This window comes from Penaeus vannamei, chromosome 11, assembly GCF_042767895.1.
Source record: "Penaeus vannamei isolate JL-2024 chromosome 11, ASM4276789v1, whole genome shotgun sequence".
NCBI classification, from domain to species: Eukaryota; Metazoa; Arthropoda; class Malacostraca; order Decapoda; family Penaeidae; genus Penaeus; species Penaeus vannamei.
The window spans coordinates 29,275,002-29,290,001 of NC_091559.1; the positions used below are offsets into that span (position 1 = coordinate 29,275,002).

At 58.4% G+C, this 15,000-nt stretch overlaps 1 protein-coding gene across 2 annotated transcripts in view; it reads left to right on the forward strand.

Annotated features, from left to right (window-relative positions):
- The window catches only part of LOC113813321 (ligand of Numb protein X 2), a 227,965-nt gene extending 213,166 nt beyond the window's left edge, over positions 1–14,799 (forward strand). For both annotated transcript variants that reach the window (XM_070127150.1, XM_070127149.1), the window contains exons 8-10: positions 1,680–2,740; positions 3,025–3,147; positions 11,966–14,799. In XM_070127150.1, the coding sequence (XP_069983251.1) occupies positions 1,680–2,740; positions 3,025–3,147; positions 11,966–12,448 (1,667 nt within the window). In that variant the 3' untranslated portion in view covers positions 12,449–14,799. The remainder of the gene's footprint in view (positions 1–1,679; positions 2,741–3,024; positions 3,148–11,965) is intronic.
- The last annotated feature ends 201 nt before the right edge of the window (positions 14,800–15,000 follow it).

Sequence of the window (15,000 nt, forward strand, 5' to 3'; positions counted from 1 at the left end):
AATAGGTCCGCCTTCTGCATTTTTCCACTTTGCAGGAAGGAAGGAATGCGACCCGTTTTGTGGAGCTGCCATGACTGCCTCCGGGCGTCCATTACACCGACGGGAATTTTGGGAAGAGTATCAATAGTTCTTCGGAGTGAGAGACCGGTTTTTTTTTTTCTCTCTCTCTCTTTCTCTCTCTCTCTCTCTCTCTCTCTCTCTCTCTCTCTCTCTCTCTCTCTCTCTCTCTCTCTCTCTCTCTCTTTCTCTCTCTCTTTCTCTTTCTCTCCTTTATGCCCTTCAATCGACCCTACGCTTTCTGCCTCCACATTATCCCGTCTCCTGTCTTTCTTCCTCCTCCTTCTCCACCATTTCTTTCTCTCTCTTCCCTTCCCTCTTCGTTACTCCTCCCTCTACCGTTTCTTACCTTACCTCGTACCTCTCTCTTTCTCTGTCACTCACTCGCTCTCTCTTTCTTCGTTTCTTTTTCTTCTTGTTTCCATTTTTTCGAGAAAGGTTCTATCTGAATCTGAAATGCAAGGAGGGAGAAACTGCATTTTGAATTAGGAGGAAGATTTTCTTTGTTTGGCTTCCTTCTTTTGTTTAGAGAATATATTTTAATGCGTCTAGAAGGACCAGGACTTCCACTTTACATAAAGAAATGTACAAATTCACTAACGGGGAAAATGCTATGATGTAGCAAAAGGAAAATCAATGAAAATACTGACAGGCATTTGCTCCTTACCCCTGAAAAGGAGTGAGGACCAGGAAGCCGAAACGTAGTTGAATTTCGCGTCGAATTTCGCGCCATTTCTTACAGCAGCTGTTTTTTCAAGAGCTTTTGTTGTTCTTTCTTTCAGACGAGACTTGAAAGAGTGCTTTTCTTACGGTCAAAAGTTCGCCGTCACAATAACGCACGGCTTTCGACTTTAAATAGGTGGGAAAAATTAAAGGAAAAGGTGGAGTGTAAATTTCGTTTAATCTCCCATTGCTGGCTGGAAATGAAAAGAAAGTGAAAAAGAGGGAACTAATCATGGATCAGGCAGCGGGAACCATGAATTCTCCCCCTTTACCTCCCTCCCTCCCTCCTGCCATCTTTCCCTCTCCCTCTCCCTAACCCACTCCCCCTCCCTCCCCCCAACCCTCCTCCTCTCCCGAAGAAAAACACACAGAAATGACGGCAATTGAGAGATCACAATAAACAGTCATTATCGTTCTGAAGAGGTCTTATGAGACCCCGAGTTTGTTCTTCCTTTCCTCTTAAATAATCTTTTACGAAAGCAAGGTTTTCGGCCGTCATCACCTATGCCTATAGAACAGGTAAATCCTATTAAATCTGTATTTTCCTTTCCACATCCGTTCGAGCCGAGTATTAAAAAAAAAAAAAAAAAACTGGCGTCCCTTTTTAGCATGAGGCGACCGCGTTTTAGCGGCGGGCTTTTTAGCGTTCCCAGATTGGACCGGCGGCCGGAACGGCTAATTAAATTATGTGGTAGATTATAGCGCTTCACGCGATGGGTTAGCGCTCGCCGGCTGCTTCATCGGGGCGGGAAATGGGGAAATAGGCTCCCTATGAGCTGTAATTGGCTCTCGTATTGAATTTCCATTCCCTGTCTCTCATTTGGCGAGGCGAGGAGCGAGGAAACCTCATTTTTCGCCAGACGCGAGCGATCCGTTTCTCAACCGAGTTTGCGTTGCAGGTGAGGCCACGATGGTGACGCTGCGCAAGGAGAGCAGCCGGCAGCTGGGCCTCAAGCTGGGCGGCCGCCGCACGGAGCCGGGCATCTTCGTGATGGAGGTCCTGGACGGGTCCGTGGCCGCGCAGGACGGCCGCCTGCACCCGCACGACCGCATCCTGGCCATCAACGGCGTCGACGTCCGCTACGCGCGCCTCGACCACGCCTCGCGCCTCATCCAGCAGACGCGGCACCACGTGAGCCTCGTGGTCAGCCGCGGCGCCGCCACCAGCGCCGTGGACTCGCCGGCGCCGCCGCCCGAGTACCAGCACCTGTTCCGGCGCCCCGACCCGGCGCTGCCCGTGCACCACTGGCGCACCAAGTCGGCGCCCGACCGCCTCGTGCCGCGCCTCGACGCCCACCACAAGGACATCAACAAGAGCCTGGGCGACGTCACGGACAGCCTGGAGGACGTGGGCGGCAGCGTGGACGACGTGGGTCTGTCGGCGTCGTGCGAGTCGCTGGACGAGCGCGGGTCGTCGGCGCCGCACAGGGACGGCTCGCTGCGCCACTCGAACGGCTCGCTCAGCTCGCCGGGGGAGCCCTTCAGCGGCTCGCTGGGCTCGCTCAACGGCGTCGGGCCGCTCTACCGCAGCAACGGCTCGCTCGGCGACTCGCTCGGCTCGCCGCTCAACCAGAGCTCGGGCTCGCTGTCGTCGGCGCTGCGGGCGGATGCGGGCGGCGCCAGGCACGACATGGTGGACCCGCCCGCGCTGCCCCCGCGCCACCGCCACGCGCTGGCCCGCACGCGCTCCAGCGACCCCCTGGACGGCCTGGAGGGCGGCACCGATGGCTCGCGCGAGACGCTGCTCGAGCAGCCCAGCCTCGACGTCTCGCTGCAGAGCGGCGGCTCGGCCGTGTCGGGCGGACCCGCCGGCGACGCCCCCGACGGCTCCTGCGGCAGCCGCATGCGGGGACGCCGCTCCAGGGATTCCAGCGACATGGCGGACCTCGTGCACGGCTTCCGCCGCTCGCTGCGCATCGAGAGCGCGCAGCTGCACCAGAAGACGGTCACGATATCCAAGGTGGGTCAGGGGCGGCCGGAGGGGCGGCCGGAGGGGCGGGCTGCAGGATTTGTAGTCCACGTCAAGCAAAGGGCGACTTTGAACTGTAATGCTTAATATGACGATACGCACATGAATACACATGCACCCCCACAAACGCAAACACACACTAACATAAACACACACCCACTACTACACTAACACACATGCACATACACAAATACGTACGCGCGCGCGTGCACACCCATACACCCACGCACACATTTACTACAATCTACTTATAATAATATCCCGTCCACCCCCAGGGCGCGAACGAGAGCCTGGGCATGCGCATCGGAGGGGGCGTGTCCAGCAACGAGGGAGACACGCCCATCTACATCGCCAACATCAACCCTCAGGGACCCGTGGGAAAGTCCAAGCAGGTGAAGGTAAGGATCTGACCAGACAGGCGCTGTCGCTCGCTCTCGGCTCTCTCGCTTCCACACGCTTTCTCTCGGCTCCCTCTCGCTCGCACTCGCTTTCTCTCGGCTCCCTCTCGCTCGCACTCGCTTTCTCTCGGCTCCCTCTCGCTCGCACCTGCTTTCTCTCGGTTCCCTCTCGCTCGCACTCGCTTTCTCTCGGCTCCCTCTCGCTCGCACTCGCTTTCTCTCGGTTCCCTCTCGCTCGCACTCGCTTTCTCTCGGCTCCCTCTCGCTCGCACTCGCTTTCTCTCGGCTCCCTCTCGCTCGCACTCGCTTTCTTTCTCTCGGCTCCCTCTCGCTCGCACTCGCTTTCTCTCGGCTCCCTCTCGCTCGCACTCGCTTTCTCTCGGCTCCCTCTCGCTCGCACCTGCTTTCTCTCGGTTCCCTCTCGCTCGCACTCACTTTCTCTCGGCTCCCTCTCGCTCGCACTCGCTTTCTCTCGGTTCCCTCTCGCTCGCACTCGCTTTCTCTCGGCTCCCTCTCGCTCGCACTCGCTTTCTCTCGGTTCCCTCTCGCTCGCACTCGCTTTCTCTCGGCTCCCTCTCGCTCGCACTCGCGTTCTCTCGGCTCCCTCTCGCTCGCACTCGCTTTCTCTCGGCTCCCTCTCGCTCGCACCTGCTTTCTCTCGGTTCCCTCTCGCTCGCACTCGCTTTCTCTCGGCTCCCTCTCGCTCGCACTCGCTTTCTCTCGGTTCCCTCTCGCTCGCACTCGCTTTCTCTCGGCTCCCTCTCGCTCGCACTCGCTTTCTCTCGGCTCCCTCTCGCTCGCACTCGCTTTCTCTCGGCTCCCTCTCGCTCGCACTCGCTTTCTTTCTCTCGGCTCCCTCTCGCTCGCACTCGCTTTCTCTCGGCTCCCTCTCGCTCGCACTCGCTTTCTTTCTCTCGGCTCCCTCTCGCTCGCACTCGCTTTCTCTCGGCTCCCTCTCGCTCGCACCTGCTTTCTCTCGGTTCCCTCTCGCTCGCACTCGCTTTCTCTCGGCTCCCTCTCGCTCGCACCTGCTTTCTCTCGGTTCCCTCTCGCTCGCACTCACTTTCTCTCGGCTCCCTCTCGCTCGCACTCGCTTTCTCTCGGTTCCCTCTCGCTCGCACTCGCTTTCTCTCGGCTCCCTCTCGCTCGCACTCGCTTTCTCTCGGCTCCCTCTCGCTCGCACTCGCTTTCTCTCGGCTCCCTCTCGCTCGCACTCGCTTTCTCTCGGCTCCCTCTCGCTCGCACTCGCTTTCTCTCGGCTCCCTCTCGCTCGCACTCGCTTTCTCTCGGTTCCCTCTCGCTCGCACTCGCTTTCTCTCGGCTCCCTCTCGCTCGCACTCGCGTTCTCTCGGCTCCCTCTCGCTCGCACTCGCTTTCTCTCGGCTCCCTCTCGCTCGCACTCGCTTTCTCTCGGCTCCCTCTCGCTCGCACTCGCTTTCTCTCGGTTCCCTCTCGCTCGCACTCGCTTTCTCTCGGCTCCCTCTCGCTCGCACTCGCGTTCTCTCGGCTCCCTCTCGCTCGCACTCGCTTTCTCTCGGCTCCCTCTCGCTCGCACTCGCTTTCTCTCGGCTCCCTCTCGCTCGCACTCGCTTTCTCTCGGCTCCCTCTCGCTCGCACTCGCGTTCTCTCGGCTCCCTCTCGCTCGCACTCGCTTTCTCTCGGCTCCCTCTCGCTCGCACTCGCGTTCTCTCGGCTCCCTCTCGCTCGCACTCGCTTTCTCTCGGCTCCCTCTCGCTCGCATTCGCTTTCTCTCGGCTCGCTCGCACTCGCTTTCTCTCGGCTCCCTCTCGCTCGCACTCGCTTTCTCTCGGCTCCCTCTCGCTCGCACTCGCTTTCTCTCGGTTCCCTCTCGCTCGCACTCGCTTTCTCTCGGCTCCCTCTCGCTCGCACTCGCGTTCTCTCGGCTCCCTCTCGCTCGCACTCGCTTTCTCTCGGCTCCCTCTCGCTCGCACTCGCTTTCTCTCGGTTCCCTCTCGCTCGCACTCGCTTTCTCTCGGCTCCCTCTCGCTCGCACTCGCGTTCTCTCGGCTCCCTCTCGCTCGCACTCGCTTTCTCTCGGCTCCCTCTCGCTCGCACTCGCTTTCTCTCGGCTCCCTCTCGCTCGCACTCGCTTTCTCTCGGCTCCCTCTCGCTCGCATTCGCTTTCTCTCGGCTCGCTCGCACTCGCTTTCTCTCGGCTCCCTCTCGCTCGCACTCGCTTTCTCTCAGCTCCCTCTCGCTTTCTCTCGGCTCCCTCTCGCTCGCACTCGCTTTCTCTCGGCTCCCTCTCGGCTCGCACTCGCTTTCTCTCGGTTCCCTCTCGCTCGCACTCGCTTTCTCTCGGCTCCCTCTCGGCTCGCACTCGCTTTCTCTCGGCTCCCTCTCGCTCGCACTCGCTTTCTCTCGGCTCCCTCTCGCTCGCACTCGCTTTCTCTCGGCTCCCTCTCGCTCGCACTCGCTTTCTCTCGGCTCCCTCTCGCTCGCACTCGCTTTCTCTCGGCTCCCTCTCGCTCGCACTCGCTTTCTCTCGGTTCCCTCTCGCTCGCACTCGCTTTCTCTCGGCTCCCTCTCGCTCGCACTCGCTTTCTCTCGGCTCCCTCTCGCTCGCACTCGCTTTCTCTCGGCTCCCTCTCGCTCGCACTCGCTTTCTTTCTCTCGGCTCCCTCTCGCTCGCACTCGCTTTCTTTCTCTCGGCTCCCTCTCGCTCGCACTCGCTTTCTCTCGGCTCCCTCTCGCTCGCACTCGCTTTCTCTCGGCTCCCTCTCGCTCGCACTCGCTTTCTCTCGGCTCCCTCTCGCTCGCACTCGCTTTCTCTCGGCTCCCTCTCGCTCGCACTGGCTTTCTCTCGGCTCCCTCTCGCTCGCACTCGCTTTCTCTCGGCTCCCTCTCGCTCGCACTCGCTTTCTCTCGGCTCCCTCTCGCTCGCACTCGCTTTCTCTCGGCTCCCTCTCGCTCGCACTCGCTTTCTCTCGGCTCCCTCTCGCTCGCACTCGCTTTCTCTCGGCTCCCTCTCGCTCGCACTCGCTTTCTCTCGGCTCCCTCTCGCTCGCACTCGCTTTCTCTCGGCTCCCTCTCGCTCGCACTCGCTTTCCATCGGCTCCCTCTCGCTCGCACTCGCTTTCTCTCGGTTCCCTCTCGCTCGCACTCGCTTTCTCTCGGCTCGCTCGCACTCGCTTTCTCTCGGTTCCCTCTCGCTCGCACTCGCTTTCTCTCGGCTCCCTCTCGCTCGCACTCGCTTTCTCTCGGCTCCCTCTCGCTCGCACTCGCTTTCTTTCTCTCGGCTCCCTCTCGCTCGCACTCGCTTTCTTTCTCTCGGCTCCCTCTCGCTCGCACTCGCTTTCTCTCGGCTCCCTCTCGCTCGCACTCGCTTTCTCTCGGTTCCCTCTCGCTCGCACTCGCTTTCTCTCGGCTCCCTCTCGCTCGCACTCGCTTTCTCTCGGTTCCCTCTCGCTCGCACTCGCTTTCTCTCGGCTCCCTCTCGCTCGCACTCGCTTTCTTTCTCTCGGCTCCCTCTCGCTCGCACTCGCTTTCTTTCTCTCGGCTCCCTCTCGCTCGCACTCGCTTTCTCTCGGCTCCCTCTCGCTCGCACTCGCTTTCTCTCGGCTCCCTCTCGCTCGCACTCGCTTTCTCTCGGCTCCCTCTCGCTCGCATTCGCTTTCTCTCGGCTCCCTCTCGCTCGCACTCGCTTTCCATCGGCTCGCTCTCGCTCGCACTCGCTTTCCATCGGCTCGCTCGCACTCGCTTTCTCTCGGTTCCCTCTCGCTCGCACTCGCTTTCTCTCGGCTCCCTCTCGCTCGCACTCGCTTTCTCTCGGCTCCCTCTCGCTCGCACTCGCTTTCTTTCTCTCGGCTCCCTCTCGCTCGCACTCGCTTTCTCTCGGCTCCCTCTCGCTCGCACTCGCTTTCTTTCTCTCGGCTCCCTCTCGCTCGCACTCGCTTTCTCTCGGCTCCCTCTCGCTCGCACTCGCTTTCTTTCTCTCGGCTCCCTCTCGCTCGCACTCGCTTTCTCTCGGCTCCCTCTCGCTCGCACTCGCTTTCTTTCTCTCGGCTCCCTCTCGCTCGCACTCGCTTTCTCTCGGCTCCCTCTCGCTCGCACTCGCTTTCTCTCGGCTCCCTCTCGCTCGCACTCGCTTTCTTTCTCTCGGCTCCCTCTCGCTCGCACTCGCTTTCTTTCTCTCGGCTCCCTCTCGCTCGCACTCGCTTTCTTTCTCTCGGCTCCCTCTCGCTCGCACTCGCTTTCTTTCTCTCGGCTCCCTCTCGCTCGCACTCGCTTTCTTTCTCTCGGCTCCCTCTCGCTCGCACTCGCTTTCTTTCTCTCGGCTCCCTCTCGCTCGCACTCGCTTTCTCTCGGCTCCCTCTCGCTCGCACTCGCTTTCTCTCGGCTCCCTCTCGCTCGCACTCGCTTTCTCTCGGCTCCCTCTCGCTCGCACTCGCTTTCTCTCGGTTCCCTCTCGCTCGCACTCGCTTTCTCTCGGCTCCCTCTCGCTCGCACTCGCTTTCTCTCGGCTCCCTCTCGCTCGCACTCGCTTTCTCTCGGCTCCCTCTCGCTCGCACTCGCTTTCTCTCGGTTCCCTCTCGCTCGCACTCGCTTTCTCTCGGCTCCCTCTCGCTCGCACTCGCTTTCTCTCGGCTCCCTCTCGCTCGCACCTGCTTTCTCTCGGTTCCCTCTCGCTCGCACTCGCTTTCTCTCGGCTCCCTCTCGCTCGCACTCGCTTTCTCTCGGCTCCCTCTCGCTCGCACTCGCTTTCTCTCGGCTCCCTCTCGCTCGCACTCGCTTTCTCTCGGTTCCCTCTCGCTCGCACTCGCTTTCTCTCGGCTCCCTCTCGCTCGCACTCGCTTTCTCTCGGCTCCCTCTCGCTCGCACTCGCTTTCTTTCTCTCGGCTCCCTCTCGCTCGCACTCGCTTTCTCTCGGCTCCCTCTCGCTCGCACTCGCTTTCTCTCGGCTCCCTCTCGCTCGCACTCGCTTTCTCTCGGCTCCCTCTCGCTCGCACTCGCTTTCTTTCTCTCGGCTCCCTCTCGCTCGCACTCGCTTTCTCTCGGCTCCCTCTCGCTCGCACTCGCTTTCTCTCGGCTCCCTCTCGCTCGCACTCGCTTTCTCTCGGCTCCCTCTCGCTCGCACTCGCTTTCTCTCGGCTCCCTCTCGCTTTCTCTCGGCTCCCTCTCGCTCGCACTCGCTTTCTCTCGGCTCCCTCTCGCTTTCTCTCGGCTCCCTCTCGCTCGCACTCGCTTTCTCTCGGCTCCCTCTCGCTTTCTCTCGGCTCCCTCTCGCTCGCACTCGCTTTCTCTCGGCTCCCTCTCGCTCGCACTCGCTTTCTCTCGGCTCTCTCTCGCTCGCACTCGCTTTCTCTCGGCTCCCTCTCGCTCGCACTCGCTTTCTCTCGGTTCCCTCTCGCTCGCACTCGCTTTCTCTCGGCTCCCTCTCGCTCGCACTCGCTTTCTCTCGGCTCTCTCTCGCTCGCACTCGCTTTCTCTCGGCTCCCTCTCGCTCGCACTCGCTTTCTCTCGGCTCCCTCTCGCTCGCACTCGCTTTCTCTCGGCTCCCTCTCGCTTTCTCTCGGCTCCCTCTCGCTCGCACTCGCTTTCTCTCGGCTCCCTCTCGCTTTCTCTCGGCTCCCTCTCGCTCGCACTCGCTTTCTCTCGGCTCCCTCTCGCTTTCTCTCGGCTCCCTCTCGCTCGCACTCGCTTTCTCTCGGCTCCCTCTCGCTCGCACTCGCTTTCTCTCGGCTCTCTCTCGCTCGCACTCGCTTTCTCTCGGCTCCCTCTCGCTCGCACTCGCTTTCTCTCGGCTCCCTCTCGCTCGCACTCGCTTTCTTTCTCTCGGCTCCCTCTCGCTCGCACTCGCTTTCTTTCTCTCGGCTCCCTCTCGCTCGCACTCGCTTTCTCTCGGTTCCCTCTCGCTCGCACTCGCTTTCTCTCGGCTCCCTCTCGCTCGCACTCGCTTTCTCTCGGTTCCCTCTCGCTCGCACTCGCTTTCTCTCGGTTCCCTCTCGCTCGCACTCGCTTTCTCTCGGCTCTCTCTCGCTCGCACTCGCTTTCTCTCGGCTCCCTCTCGCTCGCACTCGCTTTCTCTCGGCTCCCTCTCGCTCGCACTCGCTTTCTCTCGGCTCCCTCTCGCTTTCTCTCGGCTCCCTCTCGCTCGCACTCGCTTTCTCTCGGCTCCCTCTCGCTTTCTCTCGGCTCCCTCTCGCTCGCACTCGCTTTCTCTCGGCTCCCTCTCGCTTTCTCTCGGCTCCCTCTCGCTCGCACTCGCTTTCTCTCGGCTCCCTCTCGCTCGCACTCGCTTTCTCTCGGCTCTCTCTCGCTCGCACTCGCTTTCTCTCGGCTCCCTCTCGCTCGCACTCGCTTTCTCTCGGCTCCCTCTCGCTCGCACTCGCTTTCTTTCTCTCGGCTCCCTCTCGCTCGCACTCGCTTTCTTTCTCTCGGCTCCCTCTCGCTCGCACTCGCTTTCTTTCTCTCGGCTCCCTCTCGCTCGCACTCGCTTTCTTTCTCTCGGCTCCCTCTCGCTCGCACTCGCTTTCTTTCTCTCGGCTCCCTCTCGCTCGCACTCGCTTTCTCTCGGCTCCCTCTCGCTCGCACTCGCTTTCTCTCGGCTCCCTCTCGCTCGCACTCGCTTTCTCTCGGCTCCCTCTCGCTCGCACTCGCTTTCTCTCGGTTCCCTCTCGCTCGCACTCGCTTTCTCTCGGCTCCCTCTCGCTCGCACTCGCTTTCTCTCGGCTCCCTCTCGCTCGCACTCGCTTTCTCTCGGTTCCCTCTCGCTCGCACTCGCTTTCTCTCGGCTCCCTCTCGCTCGCACTCGCTTTCTTTCTCTCGGCTCCCTCTCGCTCGCACTCGCTTTCTTTCTCTCGGCTCCCTCTCGCTCGCACTCGCGTTCTCTCGGCTCCCTCTCGCTCGCACTCGCTTTCTTTCTCTCGGCTCCCTCTCGCTCGCACTCGCTTTCTCTCGGCTCCCTCTCGCTCGCACTCGCTTTCTTTCTCTCGGCTCCCTCTCGCTCGCACTCGCTTTCTTTCTCTCGGCTCCCTCTCGCTCGCACTCGCTTTCTTTCTCTCGGCTCCCTCTCGCTCGCACTCGCTTTCTCTCGGCTCCCTCTCGCTCGCACTCGCTTTCTCTCGGCTCCCTCTCGCTCGCACTCGCTTTCTCTCGGCTCCCTCTCGCTCGCACTCGCTTTCTCTCGGCTCCCTCTCGCTCGCACTCGCTTTCTCTCGGCTCCCTCTCGCTCGCACTCGCTTTCTCTCGGCTCCCTCTCGCTCGCACTCGCTTTCTCTCGGCTCCCTCTCGCTCGCACTCGCTTTCTCTCGGTTCCCTCTCGCTCGCACTCGCTTTCTCTCGGCTCCCTCTCGCTCGCACTCGCTTTCTCTCGGCTCCCTCTCGCTCGCACTCGCTTTCTCTCGGTTCCCTCTCGCTCGCACTCGCTTTCTCTCGGCTCCCTCTCGCTCGCACTCGCCTTCTCTCGGCTCCCTCTCGCTCGCACCTGCTTTCTCTCGGTTCCCTCTCGCTCGCACTCGCTTTCTCTCGGCTCCCTCTCGCTCGCACTCGCTTTCTTTCTCTCGGCTCCCTCTCGCTCGCACTCGCGTTCTCTCGGCTCCCTCTCGCTCGCACTCGCTTTCTTTCTCTCGGCTCCCTCTCGCTCGCACTCGCTTTCTCTCGGCTCCCTCTCGCTCGCACTCGCTTTCTCTCGGCTCCCTCTCGCTCGCACTCGCTTTCTCTCGGCTCCCTCTCGCTCGCACTCGCTTTCTCTCGGTTCCCTCTCGCTCGCACTCGCTTTCTCTCGGCTCCCTCTCGCTCGCACTCGCTTTCTCTCGGCTCCCTCTCGCTCGCACCTGCTTTCTCTCGGTTCCCTCTCGCTCGCACTCACTTTCTCTCGGCTCCCTCTCGCTCGCACTCGCTTTCTCTCGGTTCCCTCTCGCTCGCACTCGCTTTCTCTCGGCTCCCTCTCGCTCGCACTCGCTTTCTCTCGGTTCCCTCTCGCTCGCACTCGCTTTCTCTCGGCTCCCTCTCGCTCGCACTCGCTTTCTCTCGGCTCCCTCTCGCTCGCACTCGCTTTCTCTCGGCTCCCTCTCGCTCGCACTCGCTTTCTCTCGGCTCCCTCTCGCTCGCACTCGCTTTCTCTCGGCTCCCTCTCGCTCGCACTCGCTTTCTCTCGGTTCCCTCTCGCTCGCACTCGCTTTCTCTCGGCTCCCTCTCGCTCGCACTCGCTTTCTCTCGGCTCCCTCTCGCTCGCACCTGCTTTCTCTCGGTTCCCTCTCGCTCGCACTCACTTTCTCTCGGCTCCCTCTCGCTCGCACTCGCTTTCTCTCGGTTCCCTCTCGCTCGCACTCGCTTTCTCTCGGCTCCCTCTCGCTCGCACTCGCTTTCTCTCGGTTCCCTCTCGCTCGCACTCGCTTTCTCTCGGCTCCCTCTCGCTCGCACTCGCTTTCTCTCGGCTCCCTCTCGCTCGCACTCGCTTTCTCTCGGCTCCCTCTCGCTCGCACTCGCTTTCTCTCGGCTCCCTCTCGCTCGCACTCGCTTTCTCTCGGCTCCCTCTCGCTCGCACTCACTTTCTCTCTCGGTTCCATCTCGTCCTCTTTCGATTCTCCCTTTTTTGGGGGGTTCTCTCGCTTTCCCTCTCGCTTTTCCGGCTTTTACTCATTCGGTTCTCCCTTGCTCTCTTTCGGTTGTCTCTCGCTTTCTATCTCGGTTCCCTCTTGCTTTCTCTCACTTTCACTTTTGTTATATGAGGTACTTGTGTGTGTGAGTGCGTGAGTGAGTGAATTAATGAGTTGAGTGAGTGAGCGAGCGAGTGTGTGACAGAAATTTTCACTCATCGTTCTCATTGTTTATTATTTTTTCTCTTCAATTCCAGAAGGGCGACGTGCTGCTGTCGGTGAACGGGCAGTCGCTGCTGGGGCTGACCCACGGGCAGGCCGTGGCGCTCCTGAAGGCGACGGCGGAGCTGGCGGGCGTGACCCTGTCGCTGCTGGAGGGCCCCGAGACGTCCCCGGGCACCGCCAACTTCGTGCCGTCGTGGCTGTACTGGCAGAAGCTGCCCCGCTCGCTGCACATCTCCAAGAGCGTGGTGCTGCACCGCGCGCCGGGCGCCTCGCTGGGCTTCAGCATCGTGGGCGGCTCCGACCCGCAGCGGGGGCCGGAGCCCATCCACGTGCTGTTCGTGGTGCAGTCGTCGCCGGCGGCGGTGGACGGCAAGCTGCGCTGCGGCGACCGCCTGCTGTCGGTGGACGGCCACACGCTCGAGATGGTGCGCCACGCGGCCGCCGTCAGCCTCCTCAAGCAGGCGGGCCAGAGGGTCCACCTCGAGGTCGTGTCCTGGCTCGGCACGGAGCTCTGAGGTCGCTGTCCATCGCTGTGGCGCCCTGTCGTGCGAGGGCGGTCTCGAAGCTCAAACGGGAGTTGTGGCCTAATTTCACTCTAGGAATTTATGTGAATCACTAAATGCCGCACAAATTAGCTGCCTCGAGGCTTAATAACGTCAAATTAAACGCATATTAAATATGTAATTCGGAATAGCTCCCTCTGGTATCACTCCGACGTTTGAAGCTGACAGACGACTCTCTGCTGCAGCGTCCTCGAGAACGGGGAGCCGCAGCTGCATATGGCGTCGTGCAGCTGCAAGTGGCGTCCGCGCCGATTGCCAGATGCTCTGCGGCCGAGGGATGGAGGAGGGCTGACTTCTCGAGTGGTTCCTCGTGGCAGTGGTCACGCAAGGCCCCAACATGGAAGCGCAAAGAGGCGGGAAAGGAGGGCTCTGTCTTCAGCCCCTCCCCCCGCCAGGTCTCCTCCGTCCGCCTGTCCGGTCTAGCGTCTCGTCGGCAGACCATCGTCGTCTTCAGCAAGGAGGACAACGTCGGTTCCTTCACCTACCAGTAGCTGTGATTTCGATTTGGGTTCCTCTCCGCGAAGAACTAGTCTCTCGTCTTAGGGGTCGTTCATGGTGGTGGGAGTAGTAGTCCTAAGTCCTGTTGCACCTCAGCATTATCTCTTACGATTTGTCCATGTAAATAGTCGCAGTCCTAGATGTCGACTTGAAATCCTCCTGGAATGAAAGAAGAAAAGGAGAAAGAGGGCAAGGAAAAATCGCCCATACTGGCGCTCCCTCGTTTTACATTGCACATAAACGACACTTTCTTTGTCTGTTTTTCAGCTGTTGAGTTTTATCTTTTTTTAGGTTTAGTTAAATGTGAACTGAGAGTTGTGTGTTTTACTTCCTTGATAATAGTATGACTTGTAGTTGCTCTGCTTGATAGAAGGAATTAATTGACCTTTAATTGTGCTTTTATTTGGCAGCTGTTAGTTCTTGAGGGCGGCCTCAAAAGGCTCTGCATAGATGCTCACCATGTTTAAAGATGGGGAAAGAAAGCAAAAAAATATATATATTGTATTTTGTAATCATCTTAGTGCCAGTTTTATATTTATAAAGGTTTGGCCAAGCATTGTTCCTAACACGCGGAGCCGACGTATAACGTGGCCGTCCAACCGTATGCAGAAGAGAGCCCACGCACGTCCTCTTCGGGGTCGAGGTCCTCCTGGATTCTCGAGGAGTGACTGGTGTGGTATCGTTCAAGTGCCTTGTACCTCTCTCTTTAGATGTTATGAGATCTGTTATCAATTAGAAATTAGGTGAAAATACGAAAATAAGAAAAAAAAATTGCTGGCTGATTTGTTCCTACTTTTTTCATTGGTTATTATAAAATTTTCAGTGGTTTTGCCTCTTTGATTCGGACGATTTTCTCTTCTGTAGGCACTGCGAAATTCCGAGATGGCTTTTTTGTTTTTAATTTGCATATTTGATGATAATCGGCAGCCAGTTGCAATTTACAGGACTTTTTACAGATTAAAATATTCACCACTGTGCAAATTATTTATGGTCTGGAGTTGAAATTAATTCTCCGGGTAATTTTGATATGGAGGTTACAATTGTTTCCGCAATAATTGCATTCTCCATAAAATGTTTGAAAATGTCGAAGAGCCCAGAGGGATCATCGTGTGCCTAAACTCTCTTAATCCTGGCAAAATCCTTGTTACTTGTCGAAGGAATAGCGCCTATTACTCGTGTTAGAATGTTATTTCAACACCCCTTTTATATGGCCAGCAAAACTAGGCTTCATCGGTTAACACACTGCTCTCGGCTTCTGTGGCGGAGCGTTTTGGGCCTGCGGTGAGCGGCTCCTTCGAACACCTCGCTTCCGTTTCCAAGTCTTGACGATTGATCACGGTAAATCGCGTTATTCTGATGTTCCTAAGGTGTGAAAGGAAGCACGAGATGCTAGTATGGCAACGATGAAGTTTAGTCGGGCTGTCCACACTGTGTACCAACTTGTTGCATAACCGACTGTCACTGTAGTTTTTTTGTTTTGTTTTTAATCGGCTTTGTTAAGATTAGTTGATAAAAAGTAAAACTATGAAAATGTGTTGAAACGTAATTAAAAATTATAAAAAAAAATCTTAATACCTTCCCCACAACTAGCCTGCTCTTGAAGTCTTGTGTGTGTGGCTGTTAGCTCTTTGTGGTTCCGTTAAAGGGTTAAAATAAAGAGTCTAATCAGGCCACGCTCACAGGTCCAAGAGGCCCTCTGACTGGCCAATCAGTCAGACCGGGAAGGGCTCGGCGGGGTTATTCTGGTAACTTGTAGAATTGTGAAATACTTGACTAGAGGTGAGAATAAAGATTCTTAACCGCAACATTGTGTTTTCTTCTCTATTATCAAACCTTAATTATGATTCTAAATATATATGTAAGAGCTTAACACCGAATACAACTAATGATTATTGCGTAACAGAGGGATATAAAAGAAAATAAACAAAGCAGTAAAACAAACAGGTATGAACAAAAGCAATTAGGAAAGGCCGATGGCTTCGGCAAAGAGAGACAGACACAAAGAA